The sequence below is a fragment of the Paracoccidioides lutzii genome (assembly GCF_000150705.2).
Source record: "Paracoccidioides lutzii Pb01 unplaced genomic scaffold supercont2.20, whole genome shotgun sequence".
NCBI classification, from domain to species: Eukaryota; Fungi; Ascomycota; class Eurotiomycetes; order Onygenales; family Ajellomycetaceae; genus Paracoccidioides; species Paracoccidioides lutzii.
Window position 1 is genome coordinate 372089 of NW_015440966.1, and position 27988 is coordinate 400076.

General features: G+C 33.4%; 4 protein-coding genes across 4 annotated transcripts; 3 read left to right on the forward strand and 1 right to left on the reverse strand.

The window, feature by feature from the left end:
* Nucleotides 1-3098: 3098 nt before the first annotated feature.
* On the reverse strand, nt 3099-3432 carry PAAG_06832 (hypothetical protein; the record flags this gene model as incomplete). Its single annotated transcript, XM_002791240.2, has 2 exons — nt 3099-3331; nt 3417-3432. The coding sequence occupies 2 exons, from the start codon at nt 3430-3432 to the stop codon at nt 3099-3101; spliced, it is 249 nt and encodes an 82-aa protein (XP_002791286.2).
* Nucleotides 3433-5370: 1938 nt separating this feature from the next.
* PAAG_06833 (hypothetical protein) lies at nt 5371-7669 on the forward strand (the record flags this gene model as incomplete). Its single annotated transcript, XM_015846031.1, has 7 exons — nt 5371-5421; nt 5481-5562; nt 5612-5739; nt 6652-6681; nt 6762-6829; nt 6958-7139; nt 7305-7669. The coding sequence occupies 7 exons, from the start codon at nt 5371-5373 to the stop codon at nt 7667-7669; spliced, it is 906 nt and encodes a 301-aa protein (XP_015700466.1).
* Nucleotides 7670-9269: 1600 nt separating this feature from the next.
* PAAG_12282 (hypothetical protein) lies at nt 9270-13189 on the forward strand (the record flags this gene model as incomplete). The annotated part of the gene is made up of 6 exons (XM_015847794.1): nt 9270-12111; nt 12212-12335; nt 12359-12387; nt 12490-12541; nt 12633-12982; nt 13116-13189. 6 exons carry the CDS (start codon nt 9270-9272, stop codon nt 13187-13189), a joined length of 3471 nt encoding a protein of 1156 aa, XP_015702590.1.
* A 4715-nt stretch (nt 13190-17904) lies between these two features.
* On the forward strand, nt 17905-19260 carry PAAG_06835 (cystathionine gamma-lyase; the record flags this gene model as incomplete). Its single annotated transcript, XM_002791243.2, has 2 exons — nt 17905-18108; nt 18223-19260. The coding sequence occupies 2 exons, from the start codon at nt 17905-17907 to the stop codon at nt 19258-19260; spliced, it is 1242 nt and encodes a 413-aa protein (XP_002791289.1).
* Nucleotides 19261-27988: the final 8728 nt, after the last annotated feature.

Consider the following 27988-nt stretch of genomic DNA (forward strand, 5'->3'; position numbering starts at 1 on the left):
TCCGCGGCATCCGTTCCTTAATTATTCGTAATAAAAAGATCGTCTTTCACCATAAAGTATCCAGCTAATATTAATGCCATAATCTCCACTTCGCCTCAGTGAAGATGATCCCACACAAGTCGCAATGCCTTCTCAAAATCCAAATTGGAAGCAAACGGGAAGATTAGCCATAATGCACTGGACGGGCGTTCACAATCTTCTAAGGTGAACCTTGGGAAGATTCCATGCGTCTCCTTTTGTTATGATACACTATGAATCGGAACTTGAGCGCGTTCCCCATGCCCTGATTATTTTCCAGTCTTGTTTCTAGTCATATATTAACGTAATTAATTCCCAAGCGAGCGATCCACTAAAATCGTGGACAACATGTTAATCGATTTTAACTTGAAATATGTATGCTCAACAACCACTAATTAAATTGAATTAAATTACACTAGGTTCTGAACATCTTGATCTTGTATGCCTGAGAGAACCGCAATTGCTGCACAGTGGTGGAGCTCACGAGCGGAGCATAGGCTCGGGGGATGGAGGCTCGCGGGATTGAATGATGGGTTGTTCAACAGGCTCAGAAGGTGGAATAAGAAGATCCTGATCTTCTTGCCTGGTTAAACCCTTCTCAGATTGAACCCTGTGTGTAGATCTTTTTATGTTTTTACTTCACTTTCTCATTTGCAATGAATATATTCTGATATTACTTTTTCATAATAATGATATAGATCATTTCATATTGATAACCTTTTGATAATTTGATCAAAGTCCTTTTCAAGCTCTAAGAGGGGCTTTTAAAACTTTATTTTATCAGGATTTTAGTTATATATATACCTATCTATATAATTGACAAAGTTGCTAAGTTTTTATAGAGTTTAGAACATTTAAGAGTTGCTAAATTAACTAGTTATCTGAAAGAGTAAAAGTTCAGCAACGCTAAACATTTAACTGTTAAATATTTTAATTTTATTTAAATAGAGCAAGTTCAATAGTTATAAACTTATTTTAAATGATTTAAAGATCTTTGTATATGTTGTAAAGTAAATGAAGCGGCGCCGGGACAAGGAGTTGACAGCGACGTCACGTAAAGATGATTATATGGGAAATTGAATGAGTGGGCTTGATTAGTTAAGAAAGCAGATGAGTGTATGCCTACAAATAGAAGAGATAACTAAAATTGAGGATAGAAGTGACTATATGAAGATTTGTGCTGATATATTGAGAATGAACAGTCAGGCAGATAGCTATTTATATTGAGCTTCTATCAAACTTTTACTTTTCATGAAATGTGATGAGATGCTGTTCTATCTGATTAGAGGGGGTAAGAGCGTCTTCTAAATGAGTGATGTAATTCTCATAACCTTCTGCATTGATGATTTATACAATTATCTTGTATAAAGATGGAGAAGTATGAATGTCATGTAGAGAAGAGAGCAGTGCCAAGAAAATACCTTGACAAGATCTCTAACTATGATAATATCTAAGAAATTTGCCTTTTAATAATTTAAATCATATTTAACTAAGTCTTCATAAGTTTAATTTGAAACTGTAAAAATATTTATATTTGATAATTATAATAGATTTAAAAAATATACTAATAAATAGAAACTAATAATTATTTTTTTTTTCATAATTTTAAATAAATTCTACAATAAAATAACTTTTAAGAAATAAATATATATCAACTTTATATAAATTTACAATTATAAAATAAATAGTTTATAAATTATTTAATTTTTATACTAACTATCTATAATTTAATTAAAATCAATATTAAGTCAGTTACTTCATAAGTTTATTAAAAAATATTTAAAATTTTTAATTTTTGTGAATGATATATAAGAATAAAATTTATTTGATAGTTATATTAACTGATTCAATCATTATGACTCATTTTTAATTTTTAAACTAAAAGCTTTACTTAATTATAATATTTAATACTAATGATAATTTTAATCATTTTACAAAGTTATTATAAATTTAATCTTATCAAAATCATAGATATTCTCAAATTGAAGTTATATTTAATAATTATCTTTGTTAAGATTTTATATTAATTCTTTATAATTCTTTATTTAAATCTTTACACTAAGCTTATTTAGAATTATAGTATCTAAAATAATGACATTAAACTCCGAGTCACTAAACTTGATACTTTTTGGTGAGATGAGGTGTGTATGATTTCATCATGAGAGAAAATAGTTGATCATATTCTCCACAAATGCTGGCTTGAAGAAGTAATTCTCATTTAGTTAAATTCAGCATTCATTGAACAAGCATGTTTTCTTCGACTGAAGGTAATTTATATATGAATTTGCGTGTAAATTCACCTGTGCAGGCCAATCACTAAGTCTATGACGTAGGATAACATTTGAAACTTCAAATCGGTGTGCAGCTTTTGTGAATTGAGGCTATTTTTAAAGCAAGGATTGCACACTCTATTCTTCCCTCTCTCAAAAGAGAATCTGAGGATTTCTTAATTTGAATTGGTGGCATAATTACTTGTTAGGTAGTAGCGGGTTTTGAATTAGTAGATAAAAAAATTGTGTGGTTCTCTCGGTTGGGAATTAACTACGTTATTTAGTATGACTATCTGGACAATGAATGGTAACTAAGTAGAGAATTAACTCGGTGGGAAGGGGAAATGCCGTCTCGAGCGGCTCCCTCGCACAATGGTAACGGGCCGGAAACATCAAAAAAGAAAACAAGGAAAAATCTTATCGACTCTCCGTCAAACTCCGAAATGTTTCTTTGTTGATTCTTCCTAATCCAGGAGGGCAGTGATGACCCAACAGGATGTTAGTTATACGACTGGTTGGTGAAAAGTCCAAGGAATAATGGATATATGCATGTCCGTGAGTATGGCCGCCAGAAATACCACCCACCAAACAAGAGCTTATGACAGAATTTTGAGGCTTTCCCAATGCACGGTTGCCTTAGCAAACGAAATAATATTCTCTACTTCAATATATGTGTATACGGTACATTCTAGGTATCCTTATCCTTACGCCCACGGTCTTATCCCACTGCCCACTCACTTTAAAAAAGGCTCGACAGCTGCATAATTTGTTCCAGGCCCAGCAAATGCCCCCATCAGCTTGAATCCAGCTTTATTCAGCAGGATCTTCGATTGCTTCTCTGTAAGCTTTGTCGTTCAACGTCATGATGGTTAGATCCATCCATGCATCTTCTGTATCTGCAACTTTTTCGGGCACGATGTCATCTGCAATGACAACCCGACGAGTCTTGTCTGTGATACTTGATGCGATGTCGCCCAGGAATTCGACACAGATGGCCTCGGGCCAGTCGTGGAATATGCGGTGAAGGTAGGAGACTGTGGCATCTATTATTCCATACACATTTTTAACGATCATAGGGTAAAAGATAGGTGAAAAGAGAAGGGAATTCAATAAGGCCAGTGAACGCACTCTTGATAGGCTGCATATTGAAAAAGCAGTATGTTTGACGCTCAATCCTGGGCAGGTCCTCGGTGATATCGTCTACAACAATCTTCGTTGCTGAAGAATGAATCGGCCCTTGGTGCCCTCACTAGTGTAGCGCTTTATCTGGCTAATCGCGTGGCCCTTCTCTTCTCCAATATCGACCACCAGTGGTATATCATCTGCGGTTTCCAGCCGTTTTCCCTGAAAATTTTATAGAATTGGAGTTCGCCAGATTGGTACTCGTCGACACTTGGTTCGTAAGAGGTCATTATAGGCTGCCCTGCCACTATGAGGACACAGCGATTTTGGGGATCTTACAGGAGTTTGAAGATACCGTTCAATTGTGAAACGAGGTAGATAAGGGATGTGTGTGGTTTTTCTTCTACCCTGACCTCTTTGAATGGTTCCCAATATTGTCGCCATTCTCATCGGACGGATTTGTCACTGCCTCGTCAGTGTGCTGAAGGTGTTGATGTATTGCAGGGATGCACTTTGGATACAAAATTACACACTGATCAGTTCCTTCTCCGCTTTCAGTTCTATAGACAAGGACTTCTCCGCAGTCTTGGTTGAGCCATCTTTTGGGAGGTGTGTAAAATACCTTTTTCTAGCAGGGCTCGAACGGCACCCGTGTGAGCCACTTACAGGTATCGTCATGATGGTCATTATTTTGTATGGGGAGGAAGACGGAAGTTCAAAAGAAAACCATACATTCTCAAAAATGACAAAAGAGGGTATCAACGTGCTCCTTGGAGTTTATGGGCTTCATAAACTGCATCTGTATAAACGCTGCTCTGCTTCCTGCTCTTCCGTGATCGTCAACTCTTTGCCAAGAAGAGATGCGGAGAGATCATAGTGCACTTCCACCTTGGAAGTGACGTGCGACACACGTTCTACTGCGTTGCTGCTTCTGGGATGTTTGAGCCATCCTTGCCCTACTCGCTAACTATCTGCCTGCCTGGGGTATAAAATCGATATTGTGATAAAAATTCTCGTGAACCTTTAATCTGCAGGGGTTTCAACAGTAGATACAAGAAAACGAAAAGAATAAATAAAACAACAATAGAACTTGAAAGAAAACTAGAAGGATATTAAGAACCCCCTCCCAGGACGACAGAAATCGGGAATTAGAACGGCGTATGCAAATTCCCAATGGTATGTTGCCCATGGTCCTATTTGTGAGGTGAAGTTATGTTGAATCCATGGGCTACTATCAATTCAAATCCCGATGAAATTGGCTACTAATAGTAATCCACGACATTTCTAAATACAAGTGGGACTGCTTGCCACTATGCAGGGGCAACTGACACATCATGCAGATGGCGACGACGGAAACAAACCAGCAGATTCCCTGAGGTGAGGGATAAGCCATTTTTCCGTAGGAAAAACATGGGCTTTAAAGAATATTACAGAAAGCAGTGAGAGATGTATATTACTAGTCCGGAGAGTAGAGCTGAGATACACGACAAAGTTGTTGGCCCCACTGGTCCAGAATTTATCTGGCGTGAAATATGGCCAGGGTTTACCGTGGGCTGTTTTAATTGGAACCCAAAAGCCGCGTCTGGAGTTAACAAAAGATGAAACACGGTGGCACTCGCATTGCTCCAATATCCGCTGCTGCACTTATGAACGATTAGCGTGTTGTTTTCAACCTGTAACTTGCTACAGCGGCTAATGCGCCCGTGGAACCCGCCCCTGATAACTCCACAGCCTACAAGTGCTTCGCCACAAGTCTGTTCCAGTCACCAGATGAGAGAATCTCTCTTGGTGAATGGTGTTTTTATCTCTTCCTTTTTTTTGGGGGGAGGGGAAAATATCCGGGGTGGAAATGAATCTCGCGGAGCACAGCTTGGGGTGGATTTGTTAAATTTGAAGTATTTTAAACACGGAGAATAAGAAAATAAGAACATAAGCGTCATCTGACATCCACGTTTTGGTAATGGCGGGCTTTGCTTACCACGGGATACGGAAAGGTTGGCCCACAATGTGGGTGAATAATTTTTTCAGCATTCTCGTACTTCGTATTTTCAGGTCTGACTCGTTTTGTAGAATATTGCTGATGAGAAGCTGTCTCTGCGTATTCGGATCGCGTGGCACTGCACGACCGGTTTGGCTGCATCAGCGCAGGACAGTGAGTGTTCCTCTTGCCACCATGCTGACCAGCCTTTATTAAACAACAGTCCGTGCCTTTCCAGCACCCTTGCTACGGAAAGTAAAGATGCACACTGTAGAATTCAAGCATCCTAACATCACGGTGGGGGGAATTACGCGTTGTGAGGTTCAACTCCATCGGCTTCCTGAAGGAATCGTACGGAGTATAACAACTGTAGATCCGACCGTTGTCCACGGCCGCATTGTTTTTTGCGAGCAACGTTGTTCCAAGGCCTTTAAAAGTAAATGACAACAGCGCCCCGTCAGGGCTAGCTATACCGTCAGTCACTGGGATGACCAACACGCAGCAAGTTTTTCCTGTTGTGTTCTCAACCGTTGTTTCCTCCATGTATATCTGCTCTCGTGTATCCAAGATGGAAACATGGAATGCTTGTCTTTTTACTTTATATAGACCGATGCCTCCCTGACTTCCCCTGATGATGTGTTGTGGGTGATATTCGATCCTTCTGAAAACCGGGCCATACGTGCATATTCACCTGCCAAATCAATTTGTACGGTCTTCTTGTTGTACCTCGCAAAATGGTTTTCACTGAGGCAACCCGAGCCTACAACTCGGCTGCTATGTCATTTTCGGGATTTCTGTGATAGTTATCTCATTGAGGTAAGGAGAGACTAATCCCTCAGATCTCGCAAGGTCTTGTTTTCAACTGAGTTGACTTGCGAATTTCTTTTTGAATATTGCCGGTTCTATGCAAAGTCTTTTCTGGTAGGCTGAGTTTGGGGTCGACAACGTCCTCATATTTGGCACCGTTGTGAGTCTCCGCTCCACTGCCAATAGGTTGGCTGCTGTGTTGGGCGATTCGGGTTTCTCTTTTTTGCTTTTCTTTTCTTCTTCTTCTTCTTCTTCTTCTTTTTTTTTTTTTTTTTCAACTCTTACTGATGAATTCGTTCATTTAGAAGTTGGCCGCCTTTGGCATAACTGTGACGCTTCCGGGCATGTCCCTTCTCTTCTAGGAATTTGTCGCCGCATGGCTGAGCTGTCAACACATAAAACTTTATATCGGAAAACAGCGACATATGTATACTTACTAACATCCCTCTCTTGTAGTGGGCGTGGGAGTCGCAAATTCTCTACCATGTAGGTCTTGGGTGTGTTCACCAACTTTCCCCCCTTTTCATTTCACCGGCAAGAGCGTGGATAACCTAACGCATGGACAGATTCCCAAATCCAGCATGGTGCTCCTCTACGTCCGACTAGCTTCGAATCCGACGCAAATGAAGTGCCTGTATGCCATTGGGAGCAGCGTCTTTCTCCAAGGAGTTGCAGCAACTCTTGTTGTTTTCATTCCCTTTCATGGACCTCCCGACAAAAGATAGGAATAAAACGGGATGCATAAATACTGACTTGCCGAAGACAACAAACTTCATATGCGCGCCTATCTCGGTCATGTGAAGCTCAACGTTCCCGGTTGTGTGCGTCGATATATTGGGTTTCAATTATTTCAACTCCACGTTCCACATTGTGGCCGATATACTGCTCGCAGTTCTTCCCGATTCCCATTCTGAAGACAATCCAAATTACTCATCGACGGAAGAGTAGGTAATACGTAAATCCCCCCCTGAATGATGAAATGTCAAAATGTTAGCGAGCGACGCTGTCAAACGTGATATTGTAGTTGGCTTGATCTTCTGCTTCGGCGTTGGTATTCTGACACTCTGCACCACGATAACAAGACGAGTAACCCATACGATCACCCTCAGCAACCCACTTGAATTTTTCGTGGCGTGTACCTCTCCAAGTTGTCCGTTATCTTTTCTTTCCAAAAGCAGAGGAAGAGCCATTTCTGCCGTTGCTCCGTCTTAACAATGAAATAAAAATGAAAAATCAAAAACAACACAACAGCAGGCACTCCTCCGCCGAAGAACTCTGCACTTCCCTTGAAGTTTTCGTGAGCACAATCTGCGCCTCAGTCCCAACCATGCGTTCAATCATCAAAATGCATATGGGGGGCAGCGGTGCGGATCGTGGGCCCAGCTATGAGGCAGACAAAAATTCTGACAGCAATCGCGGACAAGCATTGACGCTCAACAACGGATGGAGAAAAACCACGGCGAGACCTCAATAGCCTGCAGAGGGCGGATAAGAGCTGGAAGACGCACTTAGCAAGTCTAGAAGCTCAGATGATAGTGAAGTGGCTATTATCACACCAGAGGAGTATCGACAACGGCAGCAACAGGATCAATGGCAACAAAAAAAAAAGCGTAACGGCGTGGTGATGAGGTCCACTGAATCTAGCGTTACATACCAACTGCGTGAGGGGGATGGAAGTGGATGTGAGTATGAGCAGGTGAATGGACCTGGGCATTGAAGAACAACATTCAAGTGACCCATGGATATTTCTGGGTATATTCGACGATAAGGGAAACACAGCCAGAATGTATGTATAGAATGGTTCCAGATATAACGATCGATTTATTTGCATAAAAATTCTGAGCAGAGATTGTATTAGCACGTAGAAGAATTCGTAATCTATTCTTAGGTTTGAAAAATGGAAGAATGATGGAGCTTTGACAGTTGACACATGGCATTTCGCTGCAAAATAATGAAGGGGTTCTGCCTTGGATGCTATACATATTATACCGGAAGATCAAGCGTGCCCTCTGTAATGCGCCATTGATGAAACGCATTGATGTAGCATACCAGGTTTGCAATAACAGACATAGAGACGAGCACCTGCAAGGAACAAGAGGAATTTAATTACAAATTTTGCAACGTTAGGAGGCCCGTTGAATGCTATTTATTCTTCCTCTGCTCAGACTTGTTCATGCACTTAACCCTCCGTGATTTTGATTGCCGGGTTGGAACCCATGGATGACCCTGTTTTTTCATCACCGCTTAACGAGCCACTAAACCCCCTCCCTAATCCTTAATTAAAACATAGGGGTCTAGGGCTGACCTCGTCCCATGGTTAGCAAGGTCTCTCTGTCTGGCACCCCCGCTGTCCAGTCCAACAACAGAGTTTTAGCAGCTGTTTAGCAGCACTTAAGCAGCACCGTGCCTTATCCTCTGGGCCCCGCCATTGGCTCTAGTGGTGTTGCTCCTTTTGCTGTCCCAAACACAATCTCCATCACTAATTCGCCCAACTGGACACTCTCTCAATCCACACCAGCTCCACTTTTTCTCAAGTGGTTTCGTATTGCCTGTCGAGCTCACCTGAGGCACCACTTCTCCTCTCCTTCGTAATTCTGTTCGCGATGTACCTAGGCGCAAGTACATACAATCTGGTCTAATCTCGTTTTCTCCCTGCCACGCTGCATTCAGGAACTGCAGTGTTTGTTCTATTCGCATCTCTAATCGTTTTTCTTATTCTCTTCTCTTTCACCTTTTTTTTTTTTTTTTTTTTTTTTTTTTTTTTTTTTTTTTTCTTTCTCTCCAGCCACAACTTTCGCCTTGCTGACCTTGAAAATTTAAATACCCCCTGTCAATCTTGTTGTCAATTTTACTATTTCATCAAGCCTGTTCTACACGTGAGACCTGCTTATCCAACTCCATTCGCTCACAGGGGGTTGTAAACAACGACATTGTGCACGCTTTTCGCCGACCACTCTAGTCCTTCGACTCTGTATTATTTCCTCCGATGTTTGTTCATCCACATCCAATCCTGCCTGTGGGAGTTTGCGTAGTTGTTGCTGTCTCCGCTGCCGCTACTGCTACCGTCTTCGAGCATGGTCGTAGAAACCTCAGAGGACAGCCCCTTTGCCGGTGCTGAATCCAAGGCACGCAAATGGCGCGGCAAACTGTTCTTTAAAGACAAGGGCCCCAAGTTCTCTCGAGATGAACAGGTCGATGACTTCCTGGGCTCCCACCGCTCCCCGTCCTGTCAATCCCTCTCTAACTCCTTCCCACCTCCGCTACGACCCTCCCAACAACACCAAAACCAGCCGCAATATCATCACCAAACCAACCCTCATGTCAATGTCTCCGTTTCACATAAATGGCCAGATTTAAGCGATTCCTTGGCTTGCTCCGATACCCAAACCTCAAAAATTTCCAATTCGATATACCCGCCCAAGAAGCAAGGCCGTAAAGGTTTAAAGGTGACCTTTAGCAGCAATGGGCCTGACATTATCGGGGAAGGGGGCGATGAAGCTGATCTGCCTACAAAAGATGTTCTTCTATATCGATCCAGGTCGCAGTCTACCACTTCATATGCCACAAATGGGTCATATTCTCAATCGGAGAATGATGACCCCTACGAGTCACTATCAGATTCCAAGGACACATCTTATATGGGTGGAAGTTATAACGGCCAAAAACCTCCGGATGAACCAAGGGAGAAACCCATACTGCTGAAGAATGTCCATCAAGCCGACTTCTTTCTATCCCTTGGTATCGAGAATACCACTGGATCTCGGCTGTCATTCCGGGAAGACGGCGACCCAAACTCCTTTGCCCGCCGTGTTCAGGCGAAGATGCGGGCAGAAGAAGGCATAGCACTGCAGAAGGCACGGTCTGATTCTCCTACGAGTCCTGCAAAGCCCGAATTAAGAAGCCCGACGTCACAAGAGGGTGGCCTCCCGCTCCTACTACGCCCGTCCACGAATCCTACTCTAAATCAATCTCAGGAAGAAAGCGAGTGCACCTTTAGTAGAGACAGTTTCTGGGGTGACTTTTTATCCTCTTTGCCCGGCGCAATTCAATCCACTGGTGATAATAATTCGTCGAATGTTCGAACAACCGTATCAACAAATATTACCGATTCATCGTCACATCCAAATACTCCACCCCCACCATATCTAAAATCCTCACACGCACAACTGCAACCTGAACCCAAACAAAAACTCAGAGAAGCCCCACCTAATACTGATGGCCCTCAACGAACGAATGAGAGAGGCCCAGCTTCTTCAAGGTGGAGGAACGTTGCTAATGTGGTTAGCAATGACACACTGTCTGATTTTACCACATGGGCTTCACTCTATAACGATATATTTAGCAATGCTGCCGAAAGCGTCAAGCCGTCTATGGAAACATCCTTGACAGAGTGGGTTAGGGCGAGCGTATGGTGGTTCTTAAAGGGCAGGGCTGATGTTGATGCGTCCATACGTCAGCAGTCATCAAGCGGTGGGAGGAATTCTCCACCCAATGTTGATCAGACCCGACAGGGCGTGCTTAATTTGGCAAAAGCTTGGTGGATTAACCAACATATTGTTCCTCAACATCCTGAGCTATCTCGATTCGGAAATGTGAGCATGGAGACCATTGGTGCTGTAGTCATAACTGCTGGCGACCAGAGGCTGAGGAGTCTAATGAATGTCCACCAGGCGATTCTCAGCAACCTACGTGCGCTGGCTATGTCGATGAAGCGGAACAATATCCTTGCAACAGCCATGGAACAAGTGGAGCTTTCTCGAGGAACTGATGCATCCATATGGGTACGATATCCTTTCTTTGCGCCCGACATATCCGCTGTTCTCTCTGGTCAGGTAACGCGGTCAATGCTGGTGGATACAGCACGAAAGGCAGCTGAAATTGCCGATGTTATGCCGTTGGGAGATTCGAGCCGCTCTTTCAGCTATGGGAGGATGTTTGTGCAGGCATACCTGAGTTCCAGTGAAGATGACTCCCAACAATACCCGATCCCTTGTGTACTATCGATTATCCGAGATCGAACTGATTGGAATGTAATCGCATCAATCACGAGCCAAAACGAGCTTGTCAACCTCACAATACAGGGGGATAAGAAGCTAGGCCCCACATGGGCCGATGTAGAATGGCAAGTAAGAAGTTTATCAATGCGAGTACGCCTCCCGCGCGGATTTGAATTGGAGGTCCAGTTCGAGCAACCGGACTTTAAAATGATATGGCAGATTGTGGAATATACCCGTAAAACAGAAGAGGCCCTAGAGCCGGCAGCGGGTGAAACACTTCTGTTCGAGGACGTTTTGAAAGTTTTTCAATATATGGATTCGAACCCCACCAAAGCATTCCCCCCAGAACCCAGCCCGCGATGTCGAATACGCCTTTTTGAAAAATCTGTGACGCTCTCGGAAGGCACTGGCACACGCAAGGCACATAGGGGTTTCCGGTTTATCGCCGTGTCGAGTCCGAAAGTGAAGACGCTCAGCAGTGTCACTCATGAAATGGGTAACGGCACACCAATTGTCTTCGGCTATCTACGAGGCGAAGATGGCGCACCAGCTTTACTCTTAAAAATACAGGAACCGGGCAACAGCGCTGCAAACCGCTCCATGCTGTTAACATTTCACGAGCAAGAAGAACGTGCCAAGATGCACTCTTTGCTGCTTGGTATCGCGCCGCTAGAAGGGGAGGTGAAGACTCCTGACATCCCCATGCGGTCATACTCGATAGAACAGCCCGCAGATAATGGACAGGGACTTCCATTCTCCCAGCCCTCTTCTCTACTACAATTTTCCGCACCGTCTGTGGCGGTAATAAATAACAACCCTATCAATCCCAAGCATCCATACAGTCCTACGGTACTGTCTGAACATCTTCGCATTTTCGTAACGTCAAACTGGGGTTCGGCGACTGATAGGATCAATATTGGTACGTGAGAAAGGCGCAGAGGGTGCACAATCCTATGGGATGCACAATCGTGGTTTGAGCAGGCTTGCTGATTCGTATATTCTATTTGTTTTCAACGTAGGTCCTGGGGAGCTTAAAATTTCCCTCGATGTCAATAATCCTACTGCGATGAGTATTCTTAGGCCACCCCACCAGGATTTGGGGATTTCTGTGGCGGAAAATTTGGTGCCCCCAGGAAACCACAGGTAATATGACAAAGCTTTTAAAGACATCTCAAACAACACCAATCATTCGACGGTATAATTTTACCGCATTACGAGGTTAGATGAATTTTATCCCTCTCCTCTTGCCCCCTTTCTTGCGCTTGAAGCGATGTTAATATATTTCTATTTTTTATAGATCTTCACATGTTCCAGCAAGCCATCACGAACTTTAGAGTACTTTTTGACGGGTAAGCCATCAATGAGCCCAGACTTTTTTATTCCCGTATTTCGTAACACTCTTCTACTAACACACAATATCTTTTCTCTTCCAATTACTAGCTTCGCCTCCCTGTTCACAATCTCCCGCCGTCGAATGGTAGTCCCCATCTACAAAAAATGGGAAGCAACAAAAGTCCGCATTCAAATTCTCAAACAGGAGAAAATTGTACAACTTGTGGCCTTCTTCCATGACTTCAGCCACGGGCAGTGCATGAACTTTGTCCTCAAGAGCACAGATGTATTCGAAAGCTTTAACCATCGTTCTGGTAAATTTGGTGTCAAAATTGTCGATGCCAAGTTCGCCTTGCCCAAGCCGGACAACGATGCTGCTGCGGGCTTTGTATGTCTAGACATGCCTGAGTATCCCGGGGAACATGATGATATTACGATTGCCTTTGATTCAGAGAATGGTAAGATTTCATTAACTTTTTCCCATCCCGTCCTTTTTGTTTTTCTATTCGATATTGTCTTTATAATATACTCTTTATTCCGTCCGTCACTTTTCCAACATGCTGATGTATTTCATTTTTATGTATTATGCAGATAGAGCGGCTTTTCAAATGGTCATACCTGGCCCAGTCAAGGAGCCATCTAAGATGGGATCGCTTCGGAAATGAGTAGACACGTTTCTTCTATCTATGTATTAACGATACATACCCATACTTCCTTGCACTAGTTACTCTTCCTACTCTACTAGCTAACTCTCTGTACGGCGTTTTTTTAGCGTGTTTTGGCGTTTTTCAAAAGGGCTTTCTCCTCCTATTTGCCCCCTTTGTTACCTCTTTCATATAGCGGGGTTCTGGCGATGCGTTTGACTTTTTCGTTGCCCTGTTCTCTTCTGATTTTCTGTCGCCTTGATCTCGTGTATACCTGGTTGTTTACTCAGAGACCGAAGGGGGTAGGCTGGGATTGACAGTTCAGCTTCATTTCTAGTTTTGCATTATTGAAGACTGTGGAAGAAATTGTTGTACCATCCATGTCTTCCTCCTGTCAGAGGCGGAGTAAATATCATGAAGCCCTTTTCTCACATTGCCATTGGAGGTGTGTTCTTCCCTTTTATTCATTTGCTTATTTTCGTTGGATATGTTTATGATGTTAAGTCTTGAGTATGAAATGATGAATAAATGACTGCCTCGTTATCCCAACGGTATTGGGATATATATCTAGCTCCACATAACAAGGCACCTGAAGGGGAAAACAATGTGACATCTTACTACTGGCATTGACTTGGGAACTCAGTCTGACGTTTGATTCCATGATTATCCTTTAGTGGGATAAGGTAATTGACAGGCGTCCTCAAAGCGAAGGGCCTCGGCTGTCATTACGTTTATGGATTCTTGAAGAAACTAATCCACTTTCCTCTGTTTATTTCTCATCTATTTGAACAATCCGTGGAATTGCGTGGTTGTGGAGCGTACAGTTGAGGGCGTACAATTGAACACATGGTTTAAAATCCCAGCTTAAAAAAACTTTTGTGTGGTTTATGAATAAACCATGAAACCTACACCTCAAACATGTCTCGCACACATTCTCAATATGCTTTTGATGGTAGTGATTTTATCATATTTCTCAAGGTCCTTATCCTTAACTAACTCTAATCACAACCCCTAATCCCAATTCTAACCTACCCCTAACCCCGGTGTTGAGGAGGAGGAATAGAGATGCATTAGTAGTGAAGTATGCATGTAGGCTTTTTAATTTAGATGTTGGGATCAAATTTGATCATGGTTGTTTTAAAAATGGAACCAACTTATAGTTAGTTAAGCCACCTGAAACTTTTTTCAAATCTCATTCAACCGTAACCTGCGACGTATGCATAGTGAAGTTGAAGGCTGATAAGGAATTTCCATATGCAGAAGTGCATTGATTTTAGACAACTAACTATATTCAATTGTCATTTGTCACTTACTCAATGAGCTTATTTTTATACTCTCATTCATTAAACTTTCACTTCTTGCTAAAAATGCTTAGTAGAAGTTATATTAATATTTAATTAACTAAAAAAATTAATTTTTAAATATATTATTATTATTATTATTATTATTATATAATTATAAAATTTTATTCTAAAATAATATAATTATTTAAATAATTTTATAATAAATGATAAATTTATATAATTTTAATTTAATTAAATAAATAAATTAATAAATAAAAGATAATATATTTCAATTTTATATAATTATTTATATTAATTTATAAAATTACTTTTTTAGTAAAATTTTAAAAAAATTATAATAAATCTATATTAATAAATATTTTAAAGTTAATTAAAAACTTTATAATAAAAATAAAATCAAAAAAATATTTAATTAAATAAAAATAGTTTTTAATTAAAAAATTATTATTTCAATAATAGAAAATTATATAAATAAAATAAAGATATTATTTTAATATTATAAAAGTTAATATATAATTTATATAAAAATAAAATTTAAATATTAAAAAAAATTAATATATAATTTTTTATAATAATTTTATTTTTATTAAAAAAACTAAATCTAATTCTTATTAAATAAATTTAAACTTTTATTCTAATTTTATTTTTTATTTTAAATTTTAAGCTACTAATTAAAATTTTATTTTTATAAAATAATAATTTTTTTAATAATAAGTTTTTTTATTAATATGAATTATTTATTTAAAATTTTTAATAAAAAATAATTATTTAAATTATATATTTTTTAAATTTTATAATATAGTTCTCAATTTTCAAGTTATAATAAAAATAATAGATTTTATAAAAATTTTTAAAAATATATTTAATTAATTATTTAATTTTTTTAAAAATAATTTCAATATTTTACTTTATAAAAATATTATTTTATATAAATATTCTATTAATAAAAAGTGAAAAATTATTATATTAAAAAATTATAATATAGTTAATTATTAAATAAATAAAAATATTAAATAAATAACTTTTTATCTTAAATTATTTTATATATTTTTTAAATTAAAAATTAAATTTTCTATTTAAAATTTTTTTATTAGTTATTAGTATTTATAAAACTAAATAAAATATAATTAAATATATTATTATAAATTATTTAATATTTTTTTATTTTATTTTAATTTATATACTAGTTAATTAAGTTTATTATATAAATATATAATCAAAATATTAAAAAGTAATCATTAAAAAAAATTTTTAATTCAATAGATATTATTTATAAATAATAAAAATAAATTTTTTTAAATTAAAAAAGTATAAAATATAATAAATATATTATTTTCTTTTAAAGTTAAATTTATTGAGAGAAAAATATATTAAAAAATATATTCTATATTATATCATGACTTAACTAAAGTCAGAATAATAATAAGATAAATAGCTTCAATTTATCTATTTAACTAGGCAGCTGCGATGAGAATATTAAACTGGAGATTAAAATATGAAATGAACAAGCAGCTAAATATGTAAAGATGATTGAAGATCAGATTAGATCAATCTTTAAAGCAGATATAATTAAAAATCATATCAGATCAATATGATTATAGCAAAGTAGATTAATTTTAATTTATATACAAGCAGCTGCGCTGTAACATATGTATACTTTCAGACCTGCTGCTGTTGCTTTTTTAATCTTAATTTCTGACTTTTGTAATTATTTTCTAGCCTTTAGAGCAGCAGCTTTTCTTAAGTTTTTTTTAATTCTTTCTATATTAATAAATCAGATATTTGAATCAACTTCTATCTTCTTTTTAATTTTTAACTTTTATAAAGTTTTTAATCGATTAGAGAGTTTAAAAATTATATTAATTAATAGCTTATAGAGCATTTAACTCATCAATCATTTTATTAACTTTGTAAAGAAAAATTTGCTATTTTATATAAAAATTTTTTCTTATTTAACTACTGTAGAATATTATATATATATTTAAAATTTCAAAAAATTATAAATATTACTAATTTAAAATTAAATTAACTTTAATCTTAAATCTGAAAGAAAATTAATTTCTTAAAAAAATTAAATGATATTAAATTAGCTGCTTCTTACTATTCATATATATTACAAAATTTTAAGATTTTTAGATATATTTATTTATAGATTTATTTAAATTTTCTTTCTTTCATAGAAGCTACATCATTCAAATAATTGAAAACAATAATCTCAGCTTTATAGTAACTTTTTATTAGTAAAAAAAACTTTAAAATTCAATAACTGAAGAATATAAAATATATAAATAGATAAAAATATTAAATAAATCAAATTTATATAATATTTTTATAGAAATTTAATAGTAATATGACTATTATAATTATTTATTATTAATAATCTATATTGAATTTTTTTAAATATTTAAGATAGAAAAATTATACAAATTAGTTAAAAGATATATATTATTTAATATTTATTCATTATATAATTTTATATAGATTTAATTAAATATATTTATATTTTTAAATAAGCTAAAATATATATTTTAATTTTGAAAAATAACTAAAGAGTTTATATAGTATTTATCAGCACTAATAACTTTAAGAATTGAAATTTACTTATAATTTAATAGAGATTTAATGTAGATTTTATTTTTTCTTTACTTAGCAAGTATTCTGATATTTATATATACTTCTAAAGTAATATTATACTCATTCATATTTTATATATTTTCAATGATTCTTTTATAAGTTTGTTATATCTTAGAAAAGTAGTTATAAAACTGTTAAAATATTTTCTACTGAGTATTCTTTAATTTTTAAGATTTAATTCTTCAGTCAATCACAGATAATTATCATAGAATTTTGTTCTAAAAACTTTCTTATTCAATTTTTACTTAGTTGAATGAGATTTCAATTCATTTATAAAATTTGAGTTGTTATTTCTCATACATATATGTGAGAGAATGAAAATTCTTGCAAATATTACTCTTTTATTCATTAAATTAGAAAGATCTTTTGCTCTGAAGTCAACTTTTATTGATGTTAATGAGTAATTGTTTGTTGAATGAAATCATTTTTTCTGCTTTTAATGTGTTATATGAGATGTTATATGCTTTAGCAGCAGCTCATTCAGATTGAAAAACATCATTTTCTTACATCCTCTATAGCAGCAGCTATAGCAGCTTCACTATTAGGCTTCATTTTAATAATGTGGTTGAGAAAACACGTGGTAAAGGTGGTGAGTTAGGTTTGGATAGAGTGGTTGAAAAAGGTCTGGTCAAAATATAGACCGGCTAGCTTAATAGCTATTTTAGAAGAGAGAGTTGAGTAATTAGTAACTCTCTTAGAGACCTTTTTAACTTTTGCTTCCTGGCAATTAACCCTCACACCTCCCATCAACATTCAAAAATATAAAATAACGTCATTATACTTTCTCAATACACTACAATGGCTATCAACAACGCAGAATCTCTCTCGAAAGTTTTGGCTAATAATCTCAATCTCCCTAATGAACCCAGCCCAGCAACCCTAGCCCTCCACGCTGATGATTCTGTCAACGTCCTCACAGATGTAGCCCCCCCATTGCACCTCTCAACCACCTTCAGATACTCTGACAACCCTGAGGACCTCATCCCCTGGTCTGACTCCACCGTATGTTCCAACCTACCTACCACGTCCCCAGAATCAAAAACACTGCAATGCCATTGTAGTTTAACAAACTGAACACCTCATCATTAACAACAAAAAAAAAAAAAAAAATAACAGCTCGCCAACCTCCCCGCAACCACCCACATATACTCCCGCCACACCGCCCCCAACACCACTCGTTTTGAAACAATTCTCTCCTCCCTGCTACACGGGCACGTCATCGCCTACTCTTCTGGCCTCGCCGCACTCCATGCTGCGCTTGTCTTTCTTAACCCGCGCCGCATCTCTGTGGGCTATGGCTACCACGGCTCCCATGGCGTCATCGACATTCAAACCAGGCTGAATGGACTGGTAAAATTACCTCTTAACTGTGATCCGGATGAGTTGCAGAAGGGTGATGCTGTTTTGGTGGAGACACCCATTAACCCTCATGGGACGGTGTTTGATATCCAGCACTACGCGGACAAAGCCCATGCGCGTGGGGCGTATTTGATTGTTGATAGCACATTTGGTCCACCGGGGTTGCAAGATCCGTTCCTATGGGGAGCTGATTTGGTGTTACATTCAGGCTCGAAGTATCTAGGTGGACATAGTGATATATTATGCGGGGTGTTGGTGACGAAGAGCCAGGAGTGGAAGGACCAGTTGTTAGTTGACCGACTGCATCTGGGATCTGTTATGGGGAATATGGAAGGGTGGCTGGGGGTGAGGAGTCTGCGGACGTTAGAGGTTAGGGTTCAACGACAGAGTGCTAATGCGGAGAGGCTTGTGCGGTGGATTGCGGCAGCGTTAAGTCATCATGGACCAGTTTTTAAAGAGGGGAGTGGTGAAGCTGCTGTTAGTAATGTTGTAGAGAGTATTTCACATGCGAGTTTACAGGAGGAGGCGTGGGTGAGAAGGCAGATGCCGAATGGGTTTGGGCCGGTGTTTTCGATTACGTTAAAGGAGGTGAAATATGCGAGGTTGCTGCCGACAAAATTGAGACTGTTTCATCATGCGACAAGTTTGGGAGGGGTGGAGTCGTTGATCGAGTGGAGGGCGATGACGGATCCGACGGTTGATCAGAGATTGTTGAGGATCAGTGTTGGGTTGGAGGATTGGAAGGATTTGAAAGAGGATTTGATGCAGGCAATGAGGGGAGTGCTTGAAGGATAGATATTTTCTTTCTATCTCATATGCATATCTTTCGTATATATAGAATGGATGGCTTCTTTTATGTTGTTAATTTGGTAACGTAGTTAATCCGCCTTCTGGCCCACCATTAATAATTTTACAATCACATACAGCTTTAATGTCATGATAGAGTTCTATCTCATACAATTAGTTGCCAGATGTCTACGCTACACGCTCAGAACTGAAGAATTTAAATATCTCATTTGAAGATGCTGCAGCTTGCATATATAACATCTGCATCAAATATAATAAATTTGATTATATTGCATCAATTATCTTTATTTCTAACTGCTGACAGGTTTATTATTTTACTGTTTATATTAATTACATTAATACTAAATTTATATTAAAAGAGAACTAATTTTAGAAAGAGAGTAATTGAATAAAAACATAATAATTTTATTTAAAATATTAATAAAAACTTAAAAAAATATTATTTATTAATATAATTAGTCATCAAATAAATAAAAATATTAATAAATAGTTTTTTATATTAAGCTTTATTGAATTATAAATTTAAATAATTATTAAATTAAAATTTTATAAATAATTTATATAAATATATTTAATAGATTTTAATAATATAATTAACTATATTATATTTATTATAATATAATAAAATTTATTTTTAAATAATTAATTTAAATTTTTTAATATAATTAATTATTAAATAGATAATATTATTAAATAGATAGTTTTTTAATTTGAATTATTATATTTATTAAATTATTTAATATATTTTTTAAATTAAAAAATTAAACATTTAATTAAAAAGAAAATAATTTTTATTAATTATTAATATCTATAAAATTAAATTAATTTTATTTAAATATATTATTATCAAATTATTTAATATTTTTTATTTTACTTTAATTTATAAACTAGTCAATTGAGTTTTTTATATTAATATATTATTAAATTATTAAAATTGATCTTTATAAAAAAAGAATTTTTAATTTAATAAATATTAGTTATAATTATAATAAATTAATTTTTTTAAATTAAAGTAGTATAAAATATAATAAATATACTATTTTTTATTTAAATTAAATCTATTATATAAGAAAAATAAGTTTAAAAGTTTATTATATATTATTTATATTTATATTATTTATATTTATATTATTTATATTATATTGATATATAAATTTTATTTTTTATTTTTAAAAAAATTTTTATTTTTAAAATTTTTTTAAAAATCAGTATTAAAACTATAATAATTCTTTTTTTATACTTAATTTATATACTTTTAAAGTACTAAGTAAGTTAATCTATACTATTTTCAATAATTAAAGATATATTTTTTATATTTTTAAATTATCAAAGAAGTATTATCTACTTTAATCGATAAGTAAACTTTTATAATATATAAATAATTAAAAAGATTTAATAAATATTTATTAATATTAAAATATATTTTTTTTTAATTTTTAAATTTATTTTTTTATTTTTTTTTATAATACTTCAATACTATTATAAATAAAAATTATTTTAAAATATTTATTTTTAATTATTATTTAATGAGTTTATATAATTTTTAATATTTATTTAATAATTATTACTTGTTTAATCTATTTTTATATTGTAAAAATTTTTTTTTATAAAATTTACTATAATTAATAATAATATACTTTACTATTTCATGAATATAATCATAATTACATATTAAATAGAGAAAGTCTGATATTTTTACTTTATTAATAAAAGTTACTAGTTTAATTATATTAAATATAAACTATATAATAAATTTACTATGAGTTTTATAAAGTTTTTTATATTATTTTAATATATTTTGATCTATAAATTTATTAAATTTTTTATTTTAAAGTGAATTTTTAACTGTTATCTCTCTCTTTATTTTATTAATAGTTTATACTATATTTTCTATTTAAGAATAAATTTTTTATATTTAATCTATATTTTTAGTATAGTTTTTTATATATTTTTTATTTATTATTATTTTTACTCTATTTTTATTTTAATTAAATATATTATTAATATTTATTTTTTCTTTTTTCTTTTATATATATTATAGTTTCTATTTGATACTTTTATATGATGATGTAAAATAAACTTTGTTTAATCTTTTTAATAATATAAGATCACAGACTAAAATAATTAATAATCAAAACTATTTAAACATTGATATAACAATCAATCTCACAATTACTCTACATATAAATAATCTGAAAATGTAAAAACTATCTAGTAATGATACTAATAAAAAAGATAATAATATTAAGAAAAAGAAATATATAAACAGAGTCTTCTCTGAACTCATCTTTTAAAAATTATCTTAGTATTTTATTTAAATAAGTTATCTAACTAATAATTAAACACCTGTTTCATCTGTATTTAAATTAAAAATTTGATATAATATTAAGATTAGTAAATTTTTTATTCTTTTTAAAGTAGATTTTTAGATAAAAAATCTCTGAGAATTTTTATTTACTTTTATTTTGAACTTCTGAGAATATTACTAAAATGTTAATAGCAGTTAAAGAATTAGATAATTTCTGAAGATTATATTAAAATATGATAACTCTGATAAAAAGAAATATAAGATCAAGAGAGCTTTTATTAAAGAAAATATTTTTAAAAATAATTAAAAAAAACTCAGAGTAAATGTACTAAAAGATTACTAGTCTTATAAATAAGATGCAAAACACTATGAATAGAATTAGAACAGAGTAAGATGAGTAGAAACAGTAAGTGAGTGAACTTGATTAGTAAGTAAACAGTTTAATAGAAAAATAAAATATTTTACAGCAGATAATGAATTCTTTTATGAAGACATTAAGATAAATAAATTAAATGTTAAAAGAAAGTATAAAAAGCTCTATAACTAAGATTGTAAGAGGGTAGATATATAGATATTGTAAATGCTATAAAGAGAAGAGGATAGCAATGAATGAAATATATATGTAGAATTGAATACTAGCTAATTACTGAATCTCTTAAAGAAATTTTAAGAATTCAGAGTGTTTATATATATAAATAAGTATTAATAGATTTTATTTTTAATCTTTCATGAAATGAGAAATTAGGAATACAGTAATTTAAATTTTCATAAAGTGCTGATTCTATTTTTCAGAAAGTATTAATGCTAAAAAATTAATTTTTAAGAAGTGCTGATCTGTGCTGATTCTGAATGCTAAATTTTGAGATGATACTGATTCTCTAGTAGATGTTGATTCTATAATGCTTTGATAAGCAGTATGAAGATAAATGCTTTAGTAAGTGAGTATGAGAATCTAGAGAATCTGATTCTAAAGTGCTTTGATAAGCAGTTTGAGGATAAAGAGCTAGTATAGAGAGTCTTGACATCACAGTTGTTCTCTTTTTCATAGATACTGACCTCAGCGGCTCTGAAAGATGGTTAATTTTGAATATAGAGGTAAGATGTGAGCGTGAAGTATTTGTTGATATAGAGAATAACACTTATGATGCTTATTCAGTAATGTTGAGAGACTGATTATGTGAGATAATTATCATGAGAGCATTTATTACTATAAGAATGAAGAGAGAAGATATCTTTTACTCTTTGAACTTTTTTTTTTTATAATTTCACAATTAGAATTATTATATATTTCTTGCAGTTGCTGCTATATCTGATTCTGAAGTTTTTCTCATTTCTTTCTTGTTTCTGTTAATATAACAAAATTAATCTCTGTACTCTGTAAGTAAGCTCTTTTGTTTTTTAGTACATTTGATGTTATTATATATGTGATGACATCAAAACAGATCTACTGAGTTATGACTTATAATTGTTTGATCATCTGACTGACTTTGTCTTAGAGATATTCTCTGTAAGCAATGCTTGCTCAAGCTAAGTAGTTTGTCTGTGATGTATGATTATTCTCATCATGAGAAATATTGTGATCCTTGCTGTCTTGTATATAAGTCATGTATCTGAGTAAGTATAGTGTATCTTTAATTTTTTTGCTTATTGGGGATAATTTGATATTTATTTATCTAACTTGCTCTTTTTTCTGAGTTGAGTTGATTGCTTGCTCTTTAGAGCTTTCTATTCTTCATAAAGTGAGTGAAGTCAGTGAAAGTTCTATATTATCAAGTCAAGCTGTTGCATCTGATAGCAGTGTTAACAGCTTTCTCTCATGCTATTCATTTAGTGAAAGCTCATACTGCTGTCTTGATTGATGTTATCTATCATGCTTAGTGCTGAATTAAAACTGCAGATATACTGATAGCATTCTCTGAGAATGTGAAGAAAGAAGTTATATGTGAGATGAAGAACTCTGAGTTGACTGAGAAGAAGAGTATTGAGCTTGAAGAGAGAAGAATTGCTGTTTCTGAGTAGCATATGATGACTATAATGATTGTGAATAGAAATTAAATTAAAGAAAATTAGAGATATACATCTGAGTTCTTGACTTGTTCAGACAATAGTGAAATAAATTTTTTTAAAAGACTTAATGATTTTTAATACTTTATTTGCCTCATTAAAACCATATAAAAAAAAAACCTTATTTAAGAAAAAATAGTAGAAAGAGTTCATATGTGAGAGAGAATTAGTGCTTAGTGTACTTCTTAGAGTGAGTTCAGCACACTTGTCACTGTGATTTCTATTGTTTAAAAATATCAAATATCTTAGTCTCTTGAATATTTTTAAAAGATTCTCATGTATCATCAGAAGGTTTATAGCTTTTTCAGTGTATATAGTATTATTTTTTATTCTGATATATTTTTTTTTTTAATATCTTCTCAACTTGAAATTTTTTCTTATTATTCACTAGCTCTGATGCTAGAGATGAAGTAGTATCATCTCTTATTTTATAAGATTCAAGCAGTGAAATATGAAAGACAGAGTAAATATTATATATTAAATATGAAAAAGAGAGTTTATATATCTATATATTTCAAGATTTAATGATTTAAAAAGAGTCAACAAATTTATGATTTAATTTTCTAGTGAAATAAAGTATGTAGAAATTCTTTACATTGAAAAGCACTCAGTCTCTTACATGAAAGTGCTTTGCACTGTGTTTGAAGTCATAGTACATTTTTTGCACAATATTGATCTTCTTTAGCTGTTTTTGAATTTTTTTTTGAATTACTTATATTTCTTTGACTTAGTCAATTTCCTCAATTGAGCTTAAATAGAGTGAATTACTAACATTAATTCAGAGAGAAGATCTGTAGTTAAAGAGTACATGAGTTAAAACTTTATTAATTGAGTTATATTATGAATTATTATAGATAAATTGCATTAAAGACAGTTATCTACTTCAGTCATTTTAATGGAAATTTATGAAGTATTGAAAATAATGCTTTAGTATCTGATTTTGATGTTTAGTTTGATCATCTATTTGTAAATAAAAAGCTATAAATAGTCTTTATTTGATTTTAAATAGATAACAAAGAGTTGATCAATATATTAACTTATAAAAAGAGCTTTTCTATCTGAAATATGATTTTCAGAGATATCAAAGATACTATAAGTATGAGTATAGATAATGTTTATAAGACTTTCTGCAGTAATATCTTTTGTATATAAAATATATAGAGTATATTTGATTAAGACATCAAGTAAGACAAAGATTGTATCATAGATCTTATCTAGCTAGGTGATAACTGGAAGGTCAGTGATAAAGTTCATAGTAATGATTTATCATAAATTGATTGATGTTGAAATTGAGTCAAGTTCATCATACTGTTTGTGATGGCATACTTTCACCCTCTGATAAGTATCACAAGTATAAATATATTTAGTAATATCTTAGATAAGACTATGCCAATAGTACTTACTTTGAACACACTCAATAAATCATTTTATACTAAAATAATTCTCTTGTGAGTTATCATATTTGATGTGAATTATTTTTTTGATCAGCACTTATTGTAGCAGAATATAGACTCTATTGTTTGCTCAAAGTAGACTATTTTTTGAAATGATTCAGAATATATCACTACTCAAGATTATATCTTTATCTCTTATCTTCTGCTTCTTTATTATTGCAAAGAAATCTAAGTTCTATACTTTAACAAAAAGAGAAATAAGAGATTCTGATATATTTATATATGCTAATTCAAAGACTATAGCAGTGTTAATCAGCAGTTTGAGAATATTTTAATTCTTAAGATTTTTTTTAAAAATTAAATTTCTCTTTTTCAGAGATTTTTTGATCAGCATATTAAATGATTTCAATAAGTGTGATATGAACTTGTGAGTGAGCATCTGATACAGTGATAAAAGAGAATTTGCACTCAGAGTGAGATTTGAGAGAGGTTCAGAGCTCAAAGCATTGAGGTTAAGAGATTTCACATGAAGTATGTGTTATTGATCATAAACCTGTATGCAGTTAACAAAAGTTGTAAGTTTTTCATGAGAGTTAAATTTTCAACTCTGTTTGACACTGTGACAGAGCTTCTGTTGCAAGATAGAAAGTATAATTTCATCATAAAAAGAGTCAATATAATCTGCGTAATAACTGTATTCATCAGCTGGGTTTTGTTTATCTGAGTGATGATGTAGAATAAAGTCATATGCTGATAATGCTTCTGCTTATCTAGACTGATATCAATTTAATGTTTTAATTGTTATGAAATACTGAAGATTGATATGGTCAGAATAGATAAGAATTGAATATTGACTTTTTTTCAGATAATGATATCAATTTTTGAAAGATGTAATAATTGCAAGGAGTTCTTTATCATAAGTATCATATTATATTTTTGCATATAGAAGTTTGCAAGACCAGAAGGCAATTAAGTATCATTAATCATTATCTTGTTTTTAAGAAATAATGACAGTTACTACTGCTGTAGAGATATCAGATTCAATCTGAGTTTCTCAGCTTGAGTCAAAATGAGCAAGTAGAAGAGCTCATATAAAGTGTTCTTTTAAATTGTTAAAGATATATTGAGTGTCTTTTGTTCATATAAACTGTAGTTTTAATCTTTTCTTCTTTGAGGTCTTCATAAAATCAAAGAGGAGCTCTGTGATTTTGAAGTAGTTTTTAATGAAGTGATAATAGAAGTTTGCAAATCTCAAAAAAATCTGAACTTTCTTAACACTAGTTGAGACTAATCATTCTGTAATGATTATCATTTGATCTAATTTTATTTTAATACTTTAAGGTCTAACAATGAATCTCAAGAAGAAGATTTTATTTTTAACAAACTTACATTTAGTGTATTTTGCAAATAAACTTATACAGTCTAGATATTTAAGTACTTTTTATATATATACCTTATGCTCATTCATTGAGTTTGAATAGATAAGAATATCATTTAGATAAATCATACAGTATATATCAAGAAAATCTATTAGAGTATAGTTTATATAGACTTGAAAGATGACAGGAGCATTTGTGAGCTCAAAAGATATAACATTACACTCAAAGTGACTATATCATATGTGAAATGCTGTTTTTCATCTATCACTGTATCAAATGTGTATTTTGTAATAAGCATCTCTAAGATTAATCTTAGAGAAGACTTGTACTTCAGAGAGTTTATCTAGTATCTTACTCATAAGAGGTAATAAATATCTGTTTTTGATTGTGAGATGATTCAGATTTTTGTAGTCTATACAGAGTCATATATCTTCATTTTTCTTTAAAACAAAGAGAATAAGAGCATCTGCAGAATTCTGAAAAAGAGATATTTAGTCTTTTTCTAGTATACTATTCAAATAATTCTGAAGAGTTTTCAGCTCTGTTTCAGAGAGATTATAAATAAACATGAATGAAGATTTAACTTTTTTCTCAAGATCAATTGAGTACTCTGTATCAGGTATAAATGCACTAAATACATCTTTCTCAGAGAAAAGATGTGCATATAATCAGATATAATCAAGCAGATCATTGATAAAAGCTGTATTTACAAGTAAGCTGACTTCTGACAGTATTAAAACTTCAGAAAAAAACTCAGAGGCCTGTAAAATTGAGACAAGTACTATTGTAAATACATAGTCAGAAGTGTCAGTGAGTAATTCATTAGCAGCATCTGTTATACTCAGGGCTATTTCTTGATTATTTAATATTTGACAGAAATAGAATTCTTCATTCTTTCAATCAATGAGAGGATTAAGTTGTTTGAGCTAGAGAAATTCTAATATCATATCATAGTTTGAAAGTTTGACAATATGAAAAAAGTGAAATTCTCTGATCATAGTTTTCTTACTATCTAAAACTTCTACCTCTAGATTGATGATTTTAAATAAGTATATTTAATGATCATTAAATCTCTTTATTTTATATAATATATACTCTATTGATTACAATTTGTATGATTTGACTCAGAATTCACTGATAAACCTTATCTAAGCTTCAAAATCTATAAAAGTAAGAATTAATATATTTTTTGTAAGTGTTGAAATTCAGAAAGAAAGAAGAAAGAATAGACTTAGTAATTGCTGACTTTTAAATGTGTTAAAAGTTATTATTACAGTATAAATGATACTTCTTATTTATTTTTTACCTCTTTTGAATTTGATTTGAAAGAGAGCTTTGATGAAGACTTTGAAGTTGAGAATTTGTCTTCAACAGACTTGTCCTTCTGAGTCTTACAGTTTGCATTAAAGTGTATGAAGTTTTAGTGAACATTAGTGAACATTACATCAAATGTCAGAGTACTTCTTGTATTTTCAGCTTTTCTTTTTAAGTGCTGTTGATGTATCATCATGTGAATCTTTTCTGCAAATAGTACTCTTTTGTTGTATAGTTATGCTTACTGATGTGATAGT